Source organism: Gekko japonicus, unplaced genomic scaffold (genome assembly GCF_001447785.1).
Source record: "Gekko japonicus isolate JY-2015 unplaced genomic scaffold, Gekko_japonicus_V1.1 scaffold588, whole genome shotgun sequence".
Classification (NCBI taxonomy): domain Eukaryota; kingdom Metazoa; phylum Chordata; class Lepidosauria; order Squamata; family Gekkonidae; genus Gekko; species Gekko japonicus.
In genome coordinates, this window is record NW_015167071.1 from 30,715 (window position 1) to 49,833 (window position 19,119).

At 41.3% G+C, this 19,119-nt stretch overlaps 1 protein-coding gene and 1 long non-coding RNA gene across 2 annotated transcripts in view; both read left to right on the forward strand.

Annotated features, from left to right (window-relative positions):
* Positions 1 to 13,105, forward strand: LOC107111689. Its single transcript, XR_001482570.1, has 3 exons — positions 1 to 79; positions 7,183 to 7,241; positions 13,058 to 13,105. It is a non-coding gene; the product is annotated as an uncharacterized LOC107111689 (long non-coding RNA).
* Positions 13,100 to 19,119, forward strand: part of LOC107111688 (protein SSUH2 homolog) — a 22,870-nt gene continuing 16,850 nt past the window's right edge. The window contains exons 1-4 of the mRNA XM_015412695.1: positions 13,100 to 13,159; positions 13,577 to 13,652; positions 15,951 to 16,080; positions 18,045 to 18,105. Of these exons, the coding sequence (XP_015268181.1) occupies positions 13,147 to 13,159; positions 13,577 to 13,652; positions 15,951 to 16,080; positions 18,045 to 18,105 (280 nt within the window). The 5' untranslated portion in view covers positions 13,100 to 13,146. The remainder of the gene's footprint in view (positions 13,160 to 13,576; positions 13,653 to 15,950; positions 16,081 to 18,044; positions 18,106 to 19,119) is intronic.

Below are 19,119 nucleotides of genomic sequence, written 5' to 3' on the forward strand. Positions count from 1 at the left end.
GCCTTCTGGGAAACAGGATCCTTTCTCTCTCCCACCCCCCTCAAGTCAAAACAGCAGTGGAGAAAGAATTGTTTATTGGGTGAGTGTTATTTAAAAGCAATGTTTTCATTTTAACCAAATAAAGGCATCAGTGATAGGATCTTAAAAATGTTCGGTGCTTAATATATTTTGTGAATAATACAGCAGTAGTATTTTTTGTATGTTAGTGACACCGATAAAATCTAAACGGGGGATATTTGACTTCTCAGTGTTTCAGTGGAAGATGTTATGTTTTCTCCATATGCTGAGTATAGAAGGGTGGGAAGTTCTTTTGTTCCCAATATAGCAGTGCATTTGTTTGCTGCTCCGTTTCCTTGCATAGTACTTTGCTACTCATTTCCCTAAATAATTTCCTACCACTTAAGTAGGCAGGACAAATGTACGCCTCAGTCTGAAAGGGAAAAAGTGTATCCTAAGGAATTTTCTTGCACCTTGGTGTGTCAGAGTGGGTTCAGGCCCTAGATTCAATGTACAGCTTTGCTATTCCTTGGGTGTTCTGGTCTTCTAAGGGAGATGTGGCTTCCAATCCCACTCCAGGCATGGCAAATGCCTATGGCTCAGTGGTAGAGCACATGCCTAGGATTCAGAAAGTTCTAGGTAATTTCCTGGAAATCTCCTGTTTGAGGATCTCAGGTTCTAGGCATAGGACTGCCCAAGTGTATTCCTCTGCAGAGTTATGTCAGTAAATGAAACATGATCCTTGTCTGAGACTCTGGAAAGCTACTGTCATTCAGGGCAGACAGTTAAGGGCTATATTTTCAAATAGGGAGTACACCTGTAACTATTACATTCTTTTCAGCCTTATTTTTAAAGGAAAACTCAAAATATCAGGTGTAATTCTTACCAATAATTCTAACTCTTCTCCTAGACTGTACTATTGCAGATTAATGCTAATCATCAAATTGTTTTCTATAATTAAATGCCTAGCATGAAGGAAAGATGGGTTGGATCCAGGTGAAATTTCCCAATGGTGAATGGAAGTTTCCTTCCCCACCCCACAGCCCACTAGTCTCCAAGAAATGCTGTTCCAAGAAACGCTGAAGAAAGACATGAGGGGGATTGGTGGAAATTTCCAGTTTGGTCTGGTTTAATCCAGTGTCAAAGGCTCTAGTTTAGCTTTTTGTCTGGCATGCTAGTCTTTTCAACTGCAAAGTTCTCTGCCATAGATCAGAGGGAGGAATTGGCTGTCTCTTGCCACCACTGAAGCCAGGGTGGCAGGAAGGAGCCACCACTGCTGCTCACAATCTTCATAGACAGCTGAGTGTGTGGTGGTAATGGCTACTCCTAGGTGCCACTGTAACTTGCTTTTTCATGAAGAAGCGAACAGTGGGGATGCATTGCCAGCTATGAACAGCTAGGCCACTGCTCAGCTACCTGCTTGCTTGTTTCCCTCAGGGTTAGACCATTGTGACTTGTTGGGGAGTACAATGAATTGGCATGTGGTCAAGGATCATCCAAAGCCTGGGACACACCCCATAAATATTGTAATCAGTCGTAGCAGAGTAAAATTAAGCAATCACAGAACCGCTTTGCCATGTGTCCTAATGTTCTCCATGTTATGTGTTGTTGTAATCAAAGTATCTTTAATACCATAAGACAAAAGCAACCGGGGCAATTTTAAGCTCACAAAACTCAGGAGGAAAAATGGTTACACATCTTTTCCCACCACCACTTCCCATCTTTTAATCACAGCCTTCAAGGCTGCTTTTCAAAAAGAAAAAAAGGTGGGGGGACTATTGTGGAAGATAAGACAGATAGGAAGGTAAGACCCTAAGTCTTATGCAGCTGAACCATTCAACCTAGACTGAGGTAATGTGGACCAAGTTAATGTCATTTATGAAACACTAGTTAACAAGGCAGAAACTTGTGGGTTTAATAGATTTTAAGGTATCCTAAAATCCACCCATGCCAGTATTATGAACAGGTGGGCCTATTTATTAAAGGTATCCTCCAACATTCTTTTTAATTACATAGTTTTGAAAAGTGAAAATATCGTTGCACCTTTGATTTGCTCCACAGCTGGGCAAACTGTTTACATAGTAAGTAAATAATCCTGAAATAGATAATCTCTCGACTGGGACTTTATCAAAGCTATTGGCTGCCAATAGCGTACCGGGTCCGCTTCAAAGTGCTGGTTCTTACCTATAAAGTGCTATATGACCAGGGTCCAGCTTACCTAAGGGACCGCTTTTCCCCATATGTTCCCCCAAGGGCACTACGGTCGGGGGCAAAACATTTTCTGGTCGTTCCAGCCCCGAGAGATGTTAAATATGCTGCGACTAGGGCCAGAGCTTTTTCGGTGGTGGCTCCTATCTGGTGGAACAAGCTCCCGGAGGAGATCAGGGCCCTGCGGGACCTTATGCAGTTCTACAGGGCCTGCAAGATGGAGCTCTTCCACCAGGCTTTCGAGTAGAAGCCGCCACCGTCACTGTACCACCATCACGTTGCCATCTCTGGCGATGCGAACTGGCCTTGGGAAGGGAGAACGGACAGCGTAGACCGATCAAGAAGAGACAGTGGTACCTCTGAAACATTGCACTGGAGTCCCCGTCTTGGATGATATATTGTTGTGAGCACCAGTTTTAAATGTATAATGTAATCTGATTGTTTTATTTGGTTTTAGTGTTATGTATGGCAATTGCCTCTTGTTAGCCACCCTGAGCCCATGTGGAAAGGCGGGATATAAGCCTAATAAATAAATAAATATGTTAGCCCTCTGCTTATCAGTTAATTTTTACAATAGAATAAATGTTGTGCTGTTGAGAGTTAGGGTTAGGTTTAGGGGGAAATCCACACCAGGCATTTGGTGACAAGCATGCACTTTCTGTAGCACATGCTCACAGCCAGCAAACTGTGACTGATTTAGGTCTCTTTCTGCCTCCCCACCATGGTTATCTGTAAAACTGAAGGGAAGTCCTTACATAGGAAGTCCTTACATAGCATCACACATTGTGTAACACACTGCAGAACACAAGGACTGGTAGAGTTAAACTTTCAGTGACATTCATATTGCCTCTCAGTGGCTCTTGGGCAAACCCATTTTCTCAGTCCCACTCCCTATTTACAAAATGGGCCCACTCCCTATTTACAAAATGGGAATAAGGAGTTTCTGGTTTTGGCGAGTCGCTGACGGGTGCATTTCATCGAGCTCCAATGAATGCGACCTGTGACCGTAGTGGCTGGGAGGGGTACTGGATGATTCTGGTCCCCACCGCTGCGAGACCAGCAACGGCAGCAGAAACGCACACCGGGACAGGCGAACAGGAGATCAAGCACTTTAAAGGTCTCCCTACCTTACTGAAGCAAGCAGCCGATGAAGAGTGAGTCTGTATGCTTTTAATCCAGACAAAAATCTAAGCGGACAGCTTCCCCCAACCCCTTAAATTCAAAAGTGGAGGGAATTGAGCTGGTCTTATCCTGGGAGAAAAAAGCAGCAACTGTAAGAGGTGGAGGGGGGGGGGAAGCTGATTAAAAAGCATTGTTTAGCACAAATAGAGTGCTGACTGGTTAAAAAGCATGATTGAATAAACCTACAGAGACTTTTTTGGACTTTCTCTTAATGTAAACAATCCTGCATCGGACTGAAAAAATGGCACCGAAAGTCTTCTCCTTCAGGGACTTTCAGCTCAACAGCATCAGCTTCCAAACAGGAAGCAACCATAGACTTTCCAAGCATGTTAACCACTGCACTTCACCCTCTACTGGACCAGATGACTCATCTTAATAATAACTTTGAGACTCTCAAAAAATAGCTAAAAGAAGTCAATATAAAAACAGAGAATACAGCAAAGTCAGTGCGAAAAGTCAATGCTAAGACAAAAGCATCGAAACAGAGACTGGAGGCAGTGGAAAAAGAGAAAGCCTTTCATAAACAACAGCTGTTAAAACTACAAATGGAAAAATCATCATTTATCCTGAGATTTCAAGGTATTCTGGAACAAAATGGGGAAAACCTCAAGGAGATTTTAAGTGACGCCTTGGCACCAGTAGTAGACCTTAAAGCGGAACTTATACAAAACGAAATGGATGTAGTCTACTGGACTTATCCAGACCACATCAAGAAAAATAAGGTACCTGGTGAAATATTTGTGAAATTCTCCAAAATGTCTATTAGAGATGCTATACTCAAAGCGACTAACAGGATTACTCTAAAAATCAAAGGTGAAGAAATTAGAATTTTAAAAGACATTCCATTTGAGATAAGAAAGACGAGACAACAATACAAAAAACTGACAACATATCTACAGAAAAATTCCACTCCCTACAGGTGGATTTTGCCAGAGGGTCTTATCTTCAACTTCAAAGAGAAAAAATAGATTCTGTTATAAAAGCTAAAGCATTTTTTGGAACAGCATCAAAAAACAGAGAAAGATGGAAAAGTGGAGGACAACAATGCAGAAGAAGAGTACAGCAGAACTGGGTCAGGAAACAGCTCTACAGCGGGCAGCTCCTCAGGAGAAGATTCTGAATCTGAAGCTGCCCCCAAACTTCTTAAAGTCAGATGGAACTATGATAAAGATAAGCCTAAAGGGAAAAAAAAACTAAAAATGAATGAACCCTGAAAGTTTAATAATATTTAGCTTAAAATACCAGAATACACTTTATTGGCTAATATTGTTTGTACTGGAATATATCTGAATCAGCTAATCTCACTCTTCATCATGTAGAATGTTAAAGCTAAGGGAAATTTTGGAAAAAGTAATTCTTTATCATATTAGATCCCTGTTTATCTGTATTTTATAGTTAACTTTTCCACGTTCCATGCCCTTTGTAGTATGTAGTGAAAATGTAATAAAAATTTAAAAAAACAAAAAAAACAAAATGGGAATAAGAATCTTTTTTTTAGAAGGCTCTATGAAGGCTTATGCAATTTGTAGATCATTCCTGGTTCCTTTAGATATAATCCTTTGTGGTGACATTTCTACCTTGTATACAATCACAAGGGAGTGAGGCTCAGGAAAGGCATGACATTTTACAACCAAGTCTCCATTTTCCATGGTGAGCTTCTCTAAATACAGTTAAACAACAAATAAGAAATATACTTCCTAAGCAATGCTTTCTGTGGATGATCTTCTAACAGGCAAGACAACTCTTCCTGATTGGGGTCAAACTCAGGTCAGCCAAGTCAGCAGATCATAAACTTTTACTATAATGTATATTATAAATATACAGTAAAAGCATATAACCAAGAGATCCTTGTCCCTACATTTGTCCGTTTTTACCAGAGAGCCAGTGTGGCGAAGTCTAGACTAGAATGTCAGACCAGGATCTTTAAGAGAATGATTTAAGCCATTATTATTGCATACATTATAATGGAACAGTCTCCCCCACCAATACTTGTGGGTGTAGGTTTAGTTCTCATGGGGTGAAGCCTCTGCTTGTTAGTTCTGTTCCTTGGTTTAAAAAATTATAGACTGCTTGAGCTAGCCTGTCTGAGACCAGTTGTGTCCATCCCTGCATCTTCTTGCTAATAAATGGATATTGTTTTGAATGCAGCTGTATCTCCTATGTGAACCTGACAGCAGGAACCTTAGTGAGTATCCAGTTCCCAATTTGCAAGCAAAAGGGAACATCTCAAGCGTCCCCAATGGGGTGAAAGGCATGGTATAAATGAAGTAAATAAATAAAGAACATTTGTATTCTTTCTCTGTTAGTTACTCAACAGAGCTCAGATTATAAAACATCCACAAAAAGATGAAGGCATATCCTAGAGGCCTGAGCTGACTGCTCATCATGTCTAGGATGATACATTTTTAGGGTTGCCAGCAATCTTCCCTCTAAGTCGTGGAGTCTTGTGAGCAAAAATTCTGCTTTGTGAGCTCCTGGCATTAAAGTTGTGAGCGAGCGATGTGGCTGCTGCATCAATTAGTTTGCTCTGGAGCCCTCCTTCCTGAGCAAAGACAAAAATGTGTGAGCCAGAGGCTAAAAAACCGTGAGCTAGCTCACACTAACTCAGCTTAGAGGGAACACTGGTTGCCAGTCTCCAGGTGGTGGCTAGTGATCTCCTGGAATTACAACCATTGTTCCCTCTAAGCTGAGTTAGTGTGAGCTAGCTCACAGTTTTTTAGCCTCCAGCTCACACATTTTTGTCTTAGCTCAGGGAGGATGGCTCCAGAGCAAACTAATTTATGCAGTAGCCAAATCACTCACTCACAACTTTAACACCAGTAGCTCCCCAAGTAGAATTTCTGCTCACAAGACTCCATAGCTTAGAGGGAACATTGATTACAACTGGTCCTCAGGTTACAGAGATCAGTTCCCCAGGAGAAAATGGCTGGATTGGATGGTGGACTGTAAGGCGTAATACCCCACTGAAATCCCTCCCCTCCCCAAACCCTGCCCTCCCAGGCTCCACCCCTCAAATCTCCAACTTATTAGAATGCCACAATGACTCCCATGGTTTTCATTCAAGCTACTTATAGAGAGTTGTGCAGGTATTGCAGTTTGTCCCTTTATCATGTATCTGAATTAAGAGGTGTGGTCTGTGCCACATTTGAGGATTACAGTCCCCCATGAACATGGTTCAGGATGCTACCTTTCCAGTTAGGACATTCTTGACAAAATATTTCACATTTCAGTTCTAAGTTTGTTTTTGATCCTTGTCTGTAACTAAACCTCATTGTAATGCATACTGATCCATTGAGGTAGAAAGCATGCATACATTTACCCCAGTGCAAAAGGGCCATTACATCATTATTTGTACCCTCAGGACTGCATGGTACAGATCATGCATTCAGAACATGTGTCTTGGTCGTACAACATAGGCCCTGTACAGTTTGCAGTCGATGGAGGTCAAGGACAAGGCAAACAGGTAAAATACCATTCCCCTCCTTCTCCACCACATGTACATTTCCACCCAGTTTGTCAACACAGGATTCCAGAAATATGCAGCTGTACACTGTGAAACACATTTTTTTTAAACTTCGGAAAAAGCCAACACTCCTTATCTGCACATTCAAGAAGTACAACTCAGACAGCTTCAGGACAGGAAGATCCCCATAACATTTAAATGACCAACCTTTTTACCTCAGAGACTGTCCCTGCCCCTTAAAAGGTGTTCCACTGGCACAGTGAATCATGAATACCCAAATCTTCTTTCAGAAGATGGTCCATGACACTCTTTGTTTGCATTCTTCCTGACAGAGACAAAAGCTGTGCAAGCGATGGAAGTGACCACCTCCTCTCTGCGAGGATTGCAGCAGGTATGACTGAGTCAGCCAGCACTAGATTATGATAAAATCTGAAAGTTTTCTTCAAGCCAGGATAGCCAGATGGCTAGAGAATTCACAGTCTCCTGGTTGCTCAGCCAGTTGGTTTGCTGCTCCCCAGTACAGATGAGGACAGAAGGAAGGTGGGAGATAGGGGAGAGAGAGGAGACAAAATAATTATCATTTTGCGAGTACACATTAACTTCAACAAGAGGGTGGGAAATCCTGTAGTGCAATCCTAAGCACGCTTGCACCCTTCTTAGTCCTTTGAAGTAATCAGTTTGGATTCAGCCAGATTTTCTGCTGTTGAATAAGGGAAGACGGGGGTCACCACTGTCCACCAAGAAAACTAGTTTCAGAGGCTGTGTTGGTCTGCAGTAGAACAGGTAGATTCGAGTCCAGTAGCACCTTAGAGACAAACAAGATTTTAGGGATATAAGCCTTTCAAGAACTAAAGCTCCCTTCGACCAAAAAAGGGAGATTTGACTCTCTGAGGTGCTACTGGACTTGAATCAAACCAAGAAAGCTGTTCTGGATATCATGGGACCTGCATGGATTCAAATCAGCTGGAACACGTGCTTCCATGAAGTGGGAATTGGGTGAGAATGAATGGGAGAATTAGCTGGATCCAACTCAATGACCTTAGGAGGCTGTAACCCTGCTTTAGATTATATTGTTTTCCTTTTAAGGAATAACTGACAATGACTCTTTGTACTTGTTTGATTTCAGTTACCTAAGTTTGTCCCAGCTATCAAATACTAACAATTAGAAAAAGAAACCCTAGCCAATCACAGTAACTTCAGGGCTTATTTCTGACTGAAAATCTTATTAGAAAAGAAAATGCCTTTTTCAAAATATGTGCCATATGTTCTTTTTTCTAAGGAAAAAATGCATTCATTTTGTTCACTATTCTGCTACTGTGATGAGTGTATTGGATTTACTCGTTTATTGTAATGCTATGATGGATACTTGTAAAACTCCAACTGAATGTAAGGACATTTTGACTTTTACATTCCAAAATAATCCTGATTCCTTCAAACTGAAATCTGTGGGACTCAAAATGTCTGCTTTTACTGACTTGCTGGGAAAAAAACTCTTGGCCTCCCAGTTTCAGATTTGTGCTTCAGCAATAAAACCCACTATGATGGATTGCACAGAAAAGTAGGCTTTTTAAAATGCTGCTGGTGTCAGACAGTCAGGGATTTCATGAGTTAATCTTCTCTGAAGAGAAGAGCTTATGTGATTGGCTGCTCTACTAGCTCTCTGATTGGCCAGCATCAGCTGAGAGAGGAAATAAAACAGCTGATCTGGAGGGAAAAGAGGTATTTTGCAATTTTTGGATCAGTAGCTTGAGGGTTTGGCTCTTGAGGGAAGAGACATTTGGGAATCAGTGTTTTCTGACAGGCAATAGTCAGAAAAGTACTTCTACAGAGAGAAGAGAAATGCCATTGTCTTAAATATATTAAAACTGCTCTGAGGGAGAACTTAGATTCTCAGTCAGGAAAGCTACAGAACAGCCTTATGCAGACCAAGAATACTGGAGAAGGATTTGGCAGAAGGTCTGGGTAGTTAGAGAGAACTCCCATACAAGTCAAAAAGGAGTTATTACTTCTTAGGGACAAGGAGAATAACTTCCTGCCAGTGAAAGGGCTTGGGAAGAGAACCCTGGTCTGTGATAAAGGGGAGAAGCTAAGACACCTCAGGCGTTAGGGAAAACCTGTAATATCTGAAGGAATAAATCTACTCTAAAGGAAGAAATCTATAAACTGTAAGGAAATAGTGTTCTCCAGAAGAAACATTATTAAGAAGTGTTAGTGCTGAAATATACTAAACAAGGTACCTCTCAAAGAAAGAACTAGAAAACCCTGAAACAAAACTACAAATACACTCTCTTAAATGTTCTAAGAATTCAGTATATATTAGAAAGGTTTTTTTTACTGCAGCAATCTCAAAACCTTGACTATTCCTGTTATACATATATTCCCTGCCCATTTAATAAAATCTTTATTCTGTTTTTTGAAAATCAATTTGCTTCAAGTGCCATCTCACAAGGGTTTATAAAAAAGGACAGCTCCTGTCTTTCCCTCAAGTTCCTATACTGGGTCTAAAGCCTAAACCAGTATATAGACAAAGGTTGGGACAGTTTCAAGTTTATATCAGTAGAGAATATACATGCTACTGTAGGGCAACTCAGTCACTGAGGGGAACTGAAGATTTGGTGGGAAAAATCTGCCAGACAGTTGGGGAGATACAGGGGTCTGTCATACCCACAGCATGTGAACACCACAAAGTTCTGCCTAAAGCACCGAATGCCTTCCTCTTGCTCAAAGACATCCTCCACTACAATTACAGCATGAATTGTGAAATTCCACATACTTGGTTCCTGTTCAGAAAGATCCTCTCATACCTTCCTGTACCCAAGCACCTAATGGGAGGCAGAGTTAGGCTCAAATATTTACACATACTCTGACTCAGTGACAATCAGTTGGGCTGTAGTAACAACAAACCTACTGATGTTATCTGGACTGCTCTGGAAGTGAGAATAGTTTTGAATTCATCCATATGCAACGGAAAGTATTCAGAGACAGTTGTGACCCAATGAGCATGCCAGGTATGTAAAACGAGAGCATAAGAATAAACCGCTTCTTTACTTTGTTCATGTTTAGAGCTAAGTTCAGTAGTGGCAGCTAGTGTGCCAGGAAAGTTCGAAAGCCTGGTTGTCAAATGGTCTGAGAGATGCAGAACAGATGAAAAATAAATCCTCCATTTGGAATAAAAATTCAAAAATAGCTGCTGACATTCTTGTTGGTCATCAGCAACAACCAGGGTAAAGTTTTTTTGTTTTTTTTAAATGGCTTTATCTGCTGGCTAATTGGCATATGACAGAATGTGATGTGCTGTAATTAAGACAGAATAATGTTCCACTGCATGCATTTAGAAAACACAGCCCTTTTAATTCTAAGGCTTCCTTTCCACACACACACCATTCTCTCTGAGCTTCACAAATGAATGTTCTTAAGAAACAGGGGATTCTGATTCCAGTTCAGCACATGACCTTGTATTTATACTGTACTCTAACTAAGACCTTTGGTCCAGCACAGGTAAATATAGTCTACTTTGAATGGCAGGGTCTCCAGGGTCTCAGGCAGAGGGCTTTCACATCATCTACTATATATTCTATTTAGCTGGAGATTCTAGGGACTGAATCTGGGACTTTTTGCATGTGTGCTCTATTGCTATGCCATGATTCCCCACTTCATTATAGTGTAGAGTGGAATCCTGCTTATTTTAAACATGTGTCTTCAGCTGACAGTGCTGACTTTTTGTTTGGCATGGGAGAGCTTTGTGTCATGTTGTTGAACTCTGATGAAGAGGAAGAAACTGCCAATTAAGCCAGCAGAGAAGGCCTAGCCAGGAAGTCTGAAATCCACATGCCCTACTTTTTTTGCTCAGCAGTGAGTAAAAGGTAGTCAGCAAATGCATGTCTTTGTTTATTTTAACTTGGTATACACCAGCCTGTATAGCCCAGGCTAGCCTTATCTTGTCAGATCTTGGAAGCAAAGCAGGGTAGGCTCTGGTTAGTATTTCGATGGGAAACCACCAAAGAAGTCTAGGGTTGCTATGCAGAGGCAGGCAATGGCAAACAACCTCATTTTCTTGCCTTGAAAACCCCATGGAGACTCCATAAATCAGCTGCGATGTGAAGGCACTTTCCATCACTATCACCATAGACCAGGGCTCAGCTTTTTCATTTTTAGAAAGATTCCATGGTGAGCCCTGGTTTGAATTAAACCTTGAAATCCAGGTGAATGAGTTAAATTGGTTTTTTTAGCCTGTTCCATATCTTGATCCTTCCAGAGGCATCACTCAGGAAAGAATTTTTTTAAAATAGTTCATAGTAACTTTCTTGGACAGAATCAGTCCAGGACACTTTGTCTGACTTTCTCATTTATGAACATAAGAACATAAGAGATGCCAATGTTGGATCAGGCCAAAGGCCCATCCAGTCCAACACTCTGTGCCACACAGTGGCCAGAAATACCAGTGCCATCAGGAGGTCCACCAGTGGGGCCAGGACATTAGAAGCCATTCCACTGTTGACCCCCCCCAAGCACCAAGATGACAGAGCATCACTTGCCTCAGAGTCCCTATCTATACCTTGTGGCTAATAGCCACTGATGGACCTCTGCTCCATATGCTTATCTAATTCCCTTTTGAAGCCGTCCATGCTTGTAGCCGCCGCCACTTCCTGTGGCAGTGAATTCCAAGTGTTAATCACTCTTTGGGTGAAGAAGTACTTCCTTTAATCCGTTATAACCCGACCGCTCAGCAATTTCATGGAGTGCCCACGAGTTCTTGTATTGTGAGAAAGGGAGAAAAGTACCTCTTTCTCTACCTGCTCTTTCCCATGCATAATCTTATAAACCTCAATCATGTCACCCCTCAGTCGTCGTTTCTCCAAGCTAAAGAGCCCTAAGCGCCTTAACCGTTCCTCATAGGGAAAGTGTTCCAACCCCTTTATCATTCGAGTTGCCCTTTTCTGCACTTTTCCCAAAGCTATAATATCCTTTTTAAGGTGTGGTGCCCAGAACTGCACACAGTATTCCAAATGAGGTCTCACCATTGATTTATATAGGGGCATTATTATATTGGCTGATCTGTTTTCAATACCCTTCCTAATAATCCCCAGCATAGCATTGGCCTTCTTTATTGCAGTCACACACTGTCTCGACATTTTCAGTGAGTTATCCACTACAACTCCAAGATCTCTCTCTTGATCAGTCTCTGCCAGTTCAGACCCCATCAACGTGTATTTATAGTTAGGATTTTTGGCTCCAATGTGCATCACCTTGCACTTGGCCACATTGAACCCCATTTGCCATGTTGACGCCCACTCGCCCATCCTTGACAGATCCCCTTGGAGTGCCTCACAATCCTCACTGGTTTTCACCACCCTGAACAACTTTGTATCATCCGCAAATTTAGCCACTTCACTGCTTACTCCCATCTCCAAATCATTAATGAACAAGTTAAAAAGCAGTGGACCAAGTACTGATCCCTGCGGTACCCCACTGCTTACCACCCTCCACTGAGAAAATTGCCCACCTACACTCACTCTCTGTTTTCTATGAACTAGCCAGTTTTTGATCCATAAAAGGACTTGTCCTTTTATCCCATGATTTTTGAGCTTACTTAGGAGCCTTTGATGAGGAACTTTATCAAAAGCTTTCTGGAAGTCAAGGTAAACAATATCTATTGGATCCCCCTTGTCCACATGTTTGTTCACCCCCTCAAAGAACATTAACAGGTTAGTGAGACAAGATCTTCCCTTACAGTACCCATGTTGAGTGGTGAATTACAAAACACCTGTAATTGGACAGATTCTATGTAATCTGACCTTTTAACATTTATTATTACAATAACACTTCTGAACTTTGAAATTGGAAAGTAGTTCCCTAATCTCTTTCAGCTGCCACCACCTTGTGATTTTAAGTAACAATGTTTCTTCCTTTTTTTTAATCTTAAGCATGTAGATGAAAGGAAGTGATTTCCTTGTAGCCATGGTATCCAACCACTTATCTCCCCACCCAACATCTAATACTTTGTCCTCTGGGCCATGTTTTATCTCTGTATGATTCATAGTGCTAGCAAGGTTAAAGTTATAAGAATCACGTGCTTGTATAAGACATATTTATTGAGAACTAGGTGGCGGATTGTCCTGCTGTATCTGTCACATGAACAGGGGAAGAGCAGTTCTTGGAGTTTGTGAATTGTTTCCTTCTTCAACACTTAGACTTTCTGTGTTATAGGTGCATCTGGCCCATGTTCTGCCTATGAAGGAGCCTCTGCACCCCCTTTTGAGCTAATTGGCAATAGCTCTACAGATGAAAACAAAAGAATGAATGATACTGGTAGGTATACTCTCAATCTCTGACAGTGCTATCCTAAACAAAGTTACACCCTTCTAAGTCCTTTGAAGTCAATGGCCAAATGGGGATTTAATGTGAGTCCAGTGTGATCCTGGTGGCATTGCTTGTGGGAATTAAGAGGCAGAAAAACAGACCAAATTTCAGTGAAGAAAATGTCACAACTACCTTTAGTGCGGTTCAGGATGCAAACTTTTGAGTCATATGCATCTCTTCTACAAGCTGGATGCTCAAGAAAAGAGGGAAAAGAGGAAACCAGATATTCCTGTAACAGATCGGACCTTCAGATTGTTCATTACTGATCACTAAACAATGCCTTCAGCTCATCTGTCTCTAAATAAGCAGTAAAACAAAAAGTTATAAATGTAGCTATCGTGTTATGTTTCATCCATACTATTTCAGGAGGCAAATCTGGTCAAGCTGAACAGTTGCCCCATAAGGAACATGAAGAATTTGGTCCACACCAGAGAGACCTGAAGTAAGACTTCTCTTAACTGCTGCCATTTTTATTTGTGCTGATAGGATGAACTTTTACCAATATTTAAAACCACAGAGTGGAATCTTGGAAACTTGCATATGGGTTGCTTGGTCCGGCTTGGATGACACTGAATAGTGTTTTTTCCCCTATGCCATGTACTTTCAGATGTTTCCCCAAACCCTGCTTTGCTGCAATGCCTTTCCTGTTATATTTCCACAACAAAAGGGACTAGACATTTTTTTAAATATAAAAGCTGGGAATTCATTACCTGTTTTTAAAAACTCCTGGAAAAACCCTGTAGTAGACGTTAATTCTTCCCACTTTTTAGAATTGCTCCAAACATTACAAATTTCCCATAGGGAATCCACCTTGCTTGTAAGAGAAAGCATACAGCATGATACAACTGGGTGGATACAACTGGGTGGATACAACTCTGCTATTGAACCTACTGGGTAGCCGTGGGCTACTCAATTGCTGTCAGCCTACCCTGCCTCACAGGTTATTGTTGTGAGGATAAAATGGAGGATTGATGTTGTAAGGTATGATGTACTGTGCTCTAAAACCTCCTAAGTGCTGTGTAAACATGTGAAGGACTGTGAAGGGTTAATGCCTCACAGAGACAGACAGCCTTGAGTGAGAGGCTGCTCAAAGGGATTTGATTAGTTAGTGTCATTGAGCAGAAAGATTTGGGAAGTAACTGCTGAGGAGGACTCAGTTTAGCTCTGACTGAGAACTGGAACAGTTTAGTTTAGCCCTGAGGAGAGTTTAACACTGAGGACTGAGCAAGAGTCCAGTAGTAACTTTTTTTTTAAAAAAATCATATTTTTATTGAGTATACATTTCATAGAACTATTTCATACAATATATATATTTGTACTCTATTTCATAATCTAACAAAAAAGAGGTTACATTCCCTCTGTATGACCAACAAATTAAACTTAATCCAAATCCAGTTTGTATCCTCTTCTTTTTCTTATTCCCATAACCTACCCACGTATAAAACCACCATGCAAATTCCTCTAAATCATGTTCTAATCATTAATACATCTTCCTTTAATTCTTCATAATTTGTTACCCATTCAATCTTCTAATTTTTGTTTTATACGTTCAATCGCTATAATTCTATATTCTTCTATACCTAAAAAAGAAAGCTGGATGGGGTTGCCTCTGATACTGAGGGCTGAAGAGGAAACCCCTTCAGCACGAAGGTAGCCCTCCTACCTACTACCAGAGGTCTTGAGGGAAGCACACCCTCCACCTCCTTACCATGCCCTCTAATTATAACAGATATACTTTTATGTTAGTTACCACTTTGTTTACTATTAATAGATAGTTGCTGCTTAGCATATAATTCTAAATTCCCATCATTCTCATTTAATTGCTCTCAAAAAATCTGTTATACTGATAGCATAAATAAACTCTCTCCTTTCAAACACCTCCATCTGATTGTTTAATCATCACTTCCAGTAGTTTCTTTCCAGAATACTCGTCGTGTGCTGTAGATATCTTGCCATTAAGATTGACCACTAGATGGCCCAATGCGAGCCATCTATATTTACTCCCATGTTCTCTCAGTTTCTTTGTTATGTCTTGAAACTTCCTTCTCGTGAGAAGTATCTCAGCTGGAACATCGGCAAATAGAGTCCAGTAGTACCTTAAAGACTAACAAAAGACTAACAAAATTTGTAGCAGAGTATGAGCTTTCATGAATCATTGCTCACTTATTCAGATACAGCTAGAATGTGAGTCCATCTGTCCTACTTATGGGGAAATGGACTGATTTCAGATGACAAATGACATTAGCAGGCAAATAACAATAGCAGGCATGATTGGATTAGGTGTGATATGCAGAGGTGTAGTAAGCATGCAAAAATCAGCATTGGTAATGAGACGGGAAACCTAGGTCTCAGGTCCAGCTGTGGAACTGGGAAGGTTGGCAAGGAGGAGTGGGAGGATTGCTGAAGACCCCCATTCAGGCCAAAAAAAGGGATAAATCTTCTAGTTAGAGAAGTGATTCTTTACCCAGTTGGAAAGGGAGATAGCTCAAAGAGCAGGGTGATCCCTGGTGTGTTTAGGGGAGGAATTTGGGTACTGGTAGTGTATCCCTGCCTTCTGAAACCTGGAGTCAGTTAAACTTAAGAAAGTGAACCAGATCTTTATATGTGCCACACTGCATGAGAGTTTCTTGTAAGGAAATATGTAATGTTTGTTACATTATATGCTGTCTTGCACTGATGTAAAAAAATGAAGAGTAAGAGGTTATCTAGAAACTACCTATCTCTTTGTTTCATTCCCCAGTACCCTCTACGTTTCTGAGCAGGATGTTAAAGAAGCTCTTCTGCAATATGTATCCAGCAAGCATTTCTATAGGTCCACCCCTGCAAAGCATATGAAAATCCAGAATATTATCCCTCTCAACACGTATAGAGTATGTACTATAGCTGCATAAAATGAATTAACCTTTTCTTTTCTTTTTTTTTTAAAAAGCTCCATCAAGTTTTGCACTGCAGTTCATCTTGACTGTATTCAAGTCTTGCTCTAGAGATTCAGTCAAAATACAAATTACAAACCTACCTGTCAGCTGAGGATCTCTTTGGACACCCCACTCCATCTCTCTTCTCTTTCAGAAGTGAGGCAGGGAGTGACAAATAAACTGAGCTCCGTGGATAGTGGTACCCATTTTGGACCACCCTCCCTTTTAAGTGCTTACCTGGTGTTGGACCATTTAAATTTTGGGTTGGGATGAAGAGCTGGCATTTTGTTGATTTGATATCCTCATTTGTTTATTTTAAGAAATTGGTCCTTTTATGTTCATTGATATATTTGCTGCTATTCCAGACAGTGATCATCAAAAGTGATTTTTATTGTGAATTTTCATTTATGTGTAATCCATCTTGAGAACCAGTTCCCAGCTGAGATACCAAGAGATACAGATTAATTTATTAATTGGTTAATTAATTTGTTAAATGTCCACAGTTCCCTATTTATCTTATGTTAGGTCTAAACTAGACATGACCAATGTTCCATCTAAGCTGTGGAGTTTTGTGAGCAAAAATTCAACTTTGTGAGCTACTGACATTAAAGCTGTGAGCAAGTGATTTGGCTACTGCAGAAATTAGTTTCCTCTGGAGCCATCCTTCCTGACCTAAGTCAAAAATGTCTGAGCCAGAGGCTAAAATACTGTGAGCTAGCTCAGACGAACTCATCTTAGAGGGAACACTGGACATGACAGCATCCTTATGGCTTCCACGAGGATACTGCTGCCTCCATTTTAAAGTCATTTTAAAATGTAGTCAGGGCCCAGTCCTGATCAGGCTCACAGTAAGGTGAGCTGAAGTACTCTTGTTCTCCTCCCTCCCACACCTTTTCAAGTGCTGAAATAGCCACCTGCACCCCCTCACAGCTGTTTCAGTTTGGTGTAGTGGTTAAGTAAAGGTAAAGGTAAAGGTTCCCTTGCTCGAAAGCCAGTCGAGTCCGACTCTAGGGTTGCGGTGCTCATCTCCATTTCAAAGCCGAAGAGCCAGCACTATCCGAAGATGTTTCCGTGGTCATGTGGCTGGCATGACTAAACACCAAGGCGCACGGAACGCTGTTACCTTCCCACCAAAGTGGTACCTATTTATCTACTTGCAATGTCTTGCTTTCGAACTGCTAGGTTGGCAGGAGCTGGGACCAGAGACGGGAGCTCACTCTGTCATGCGGAAACTCGGGTCTCGAACTGCTGAACTACTGACCTCCCACAGCCTGCAGTTTAGCGTCTTAACCTAATCTGGGAGAACCGGGTTTGATTCCCCACTCCTCCACTTGCACCTGGCTGGATGACCTTGGGCAAGCCATAGTTCTGGCACAGCTGTTCTTGAAAAAAGAGCAGTTTCTGTCAGAGCTCTCTCAGCCCCACCTACCTCACAGGGTGTCTGTTGTGGGGAAGGGAAAGGAGTTTTTAAGCCGCTCTGAGACTCCTTCTGGTAGTGAAGGGCGGGGTATAAATCCAATCTCTTCTTATTATTTTTCTTTCAGCACCTGAAAAAGTGCAGGAGAGAACAAGAGTAATCCGCAGCATTGTAATATGACTTTAGAATGGCAGCAGCACCCTTGTGGTGACCATGAGGATGCCACCATGTGGCCTTAGACAGATTTATTAACAAACGAAAGCAATTTACAAAGGCTTAGAAATCTTTGTTCTTCTTCTTAGCTTCATGTGTTCCAAGACTGAATTTAGAAACCTGTATTCAGTTGAACTTTGGCTCCAGTTACGATCTCATTGAGAGAAACACTGCTTTGTCCCCCCTGAGGCAGCCAATTATGTTTTGTGGGTGTTTTGTTTGCATTAAAATCACTTCAGTGCCACTTCCATTATAGTTTACGTACATAGTTGCTCTTGTGCGTTCTCAGTATCGCTTGGAGACCTTCACTGAATGTCGACAGACACACCGGGCCAGTGAGCTTTATGATGGTGAGTTACACAGGAGAAAGAAGGAAGTCCGATCAAGAGTGATTTTCGCAGAAGAGATTCCACTTTGCAGCTCCGCGGTCTCTCCTTTGAGCTAATGGGTTTCTTACACATCTTCCAGTTCAGAGAGCATTGAGCAACACTGTCTTTTCTTTCTGTTTCCAGTGGCAGATATGAGCTTCTGAACTGCTGTGGGCAGGAGTCCCATTTCCTCATGTACAGCTCATTTCCTTTTAGCTCCTGTACAATGAAATTAGTTTATTCTGTGCTCAAAGCATGAGATTTTGGACATCCTTCCTTTCAGGAAAGAGCAGAGCCTGGGGGGTTGAGAGCAAATGGTTCGCTGTAACAGAAAATTAATTAATGATGTATTATCTGCCTTCGAAGGAAGTCATGGGCCACTGATGCCTTCCCATGATAATTCTCAATCTTTTTGTAGTTTTGCTACTCAATGGGAAATATAGGGATACTTTCTTCTTTCAATGATAGCAGCTAAAGAGTAAAGCTCCTACTTAAATATACTTTTGTGACCACTGATCTGTAAAGGATATCCAATACTGAAAGCTTAGCAACTCAATGAATGGATGGGAGAAATTGTTTTCAGTGATTCTGTATCTGAAGTTAGCCAGGCAGTTTACACTTTCTCCCTGAAACTGTGGCAGAAGCATTAAATGCTTTTGTAAATAGCCTGTTGTACTAGCAGTAGTCATAAGAAGGGGGGAAATAGGACTGACTTGCAGCTGTAGTCAATGCTCCCTCTAAGCTGTGGAGTCTTGTGAGCAAAAATTCTACTTTGTGAGTGACCGGCATGAAAGTTGTGAGTGAGCGATTTGGCTGCTGCATAAATTGGTTTGCTCTGGAGCCATCCTTCCCGAGCTAAGACAAATATGTGTGAGCCAGAGGCTAAAAAAACCGTGAGCTAGCTCACACTAACTCAGCTCAGAGGGAACACTGGCTGTAGTATAACTACATTTAAAGCAATTTACTAGACACCTGTGATTCAAGAACAGCTATGAT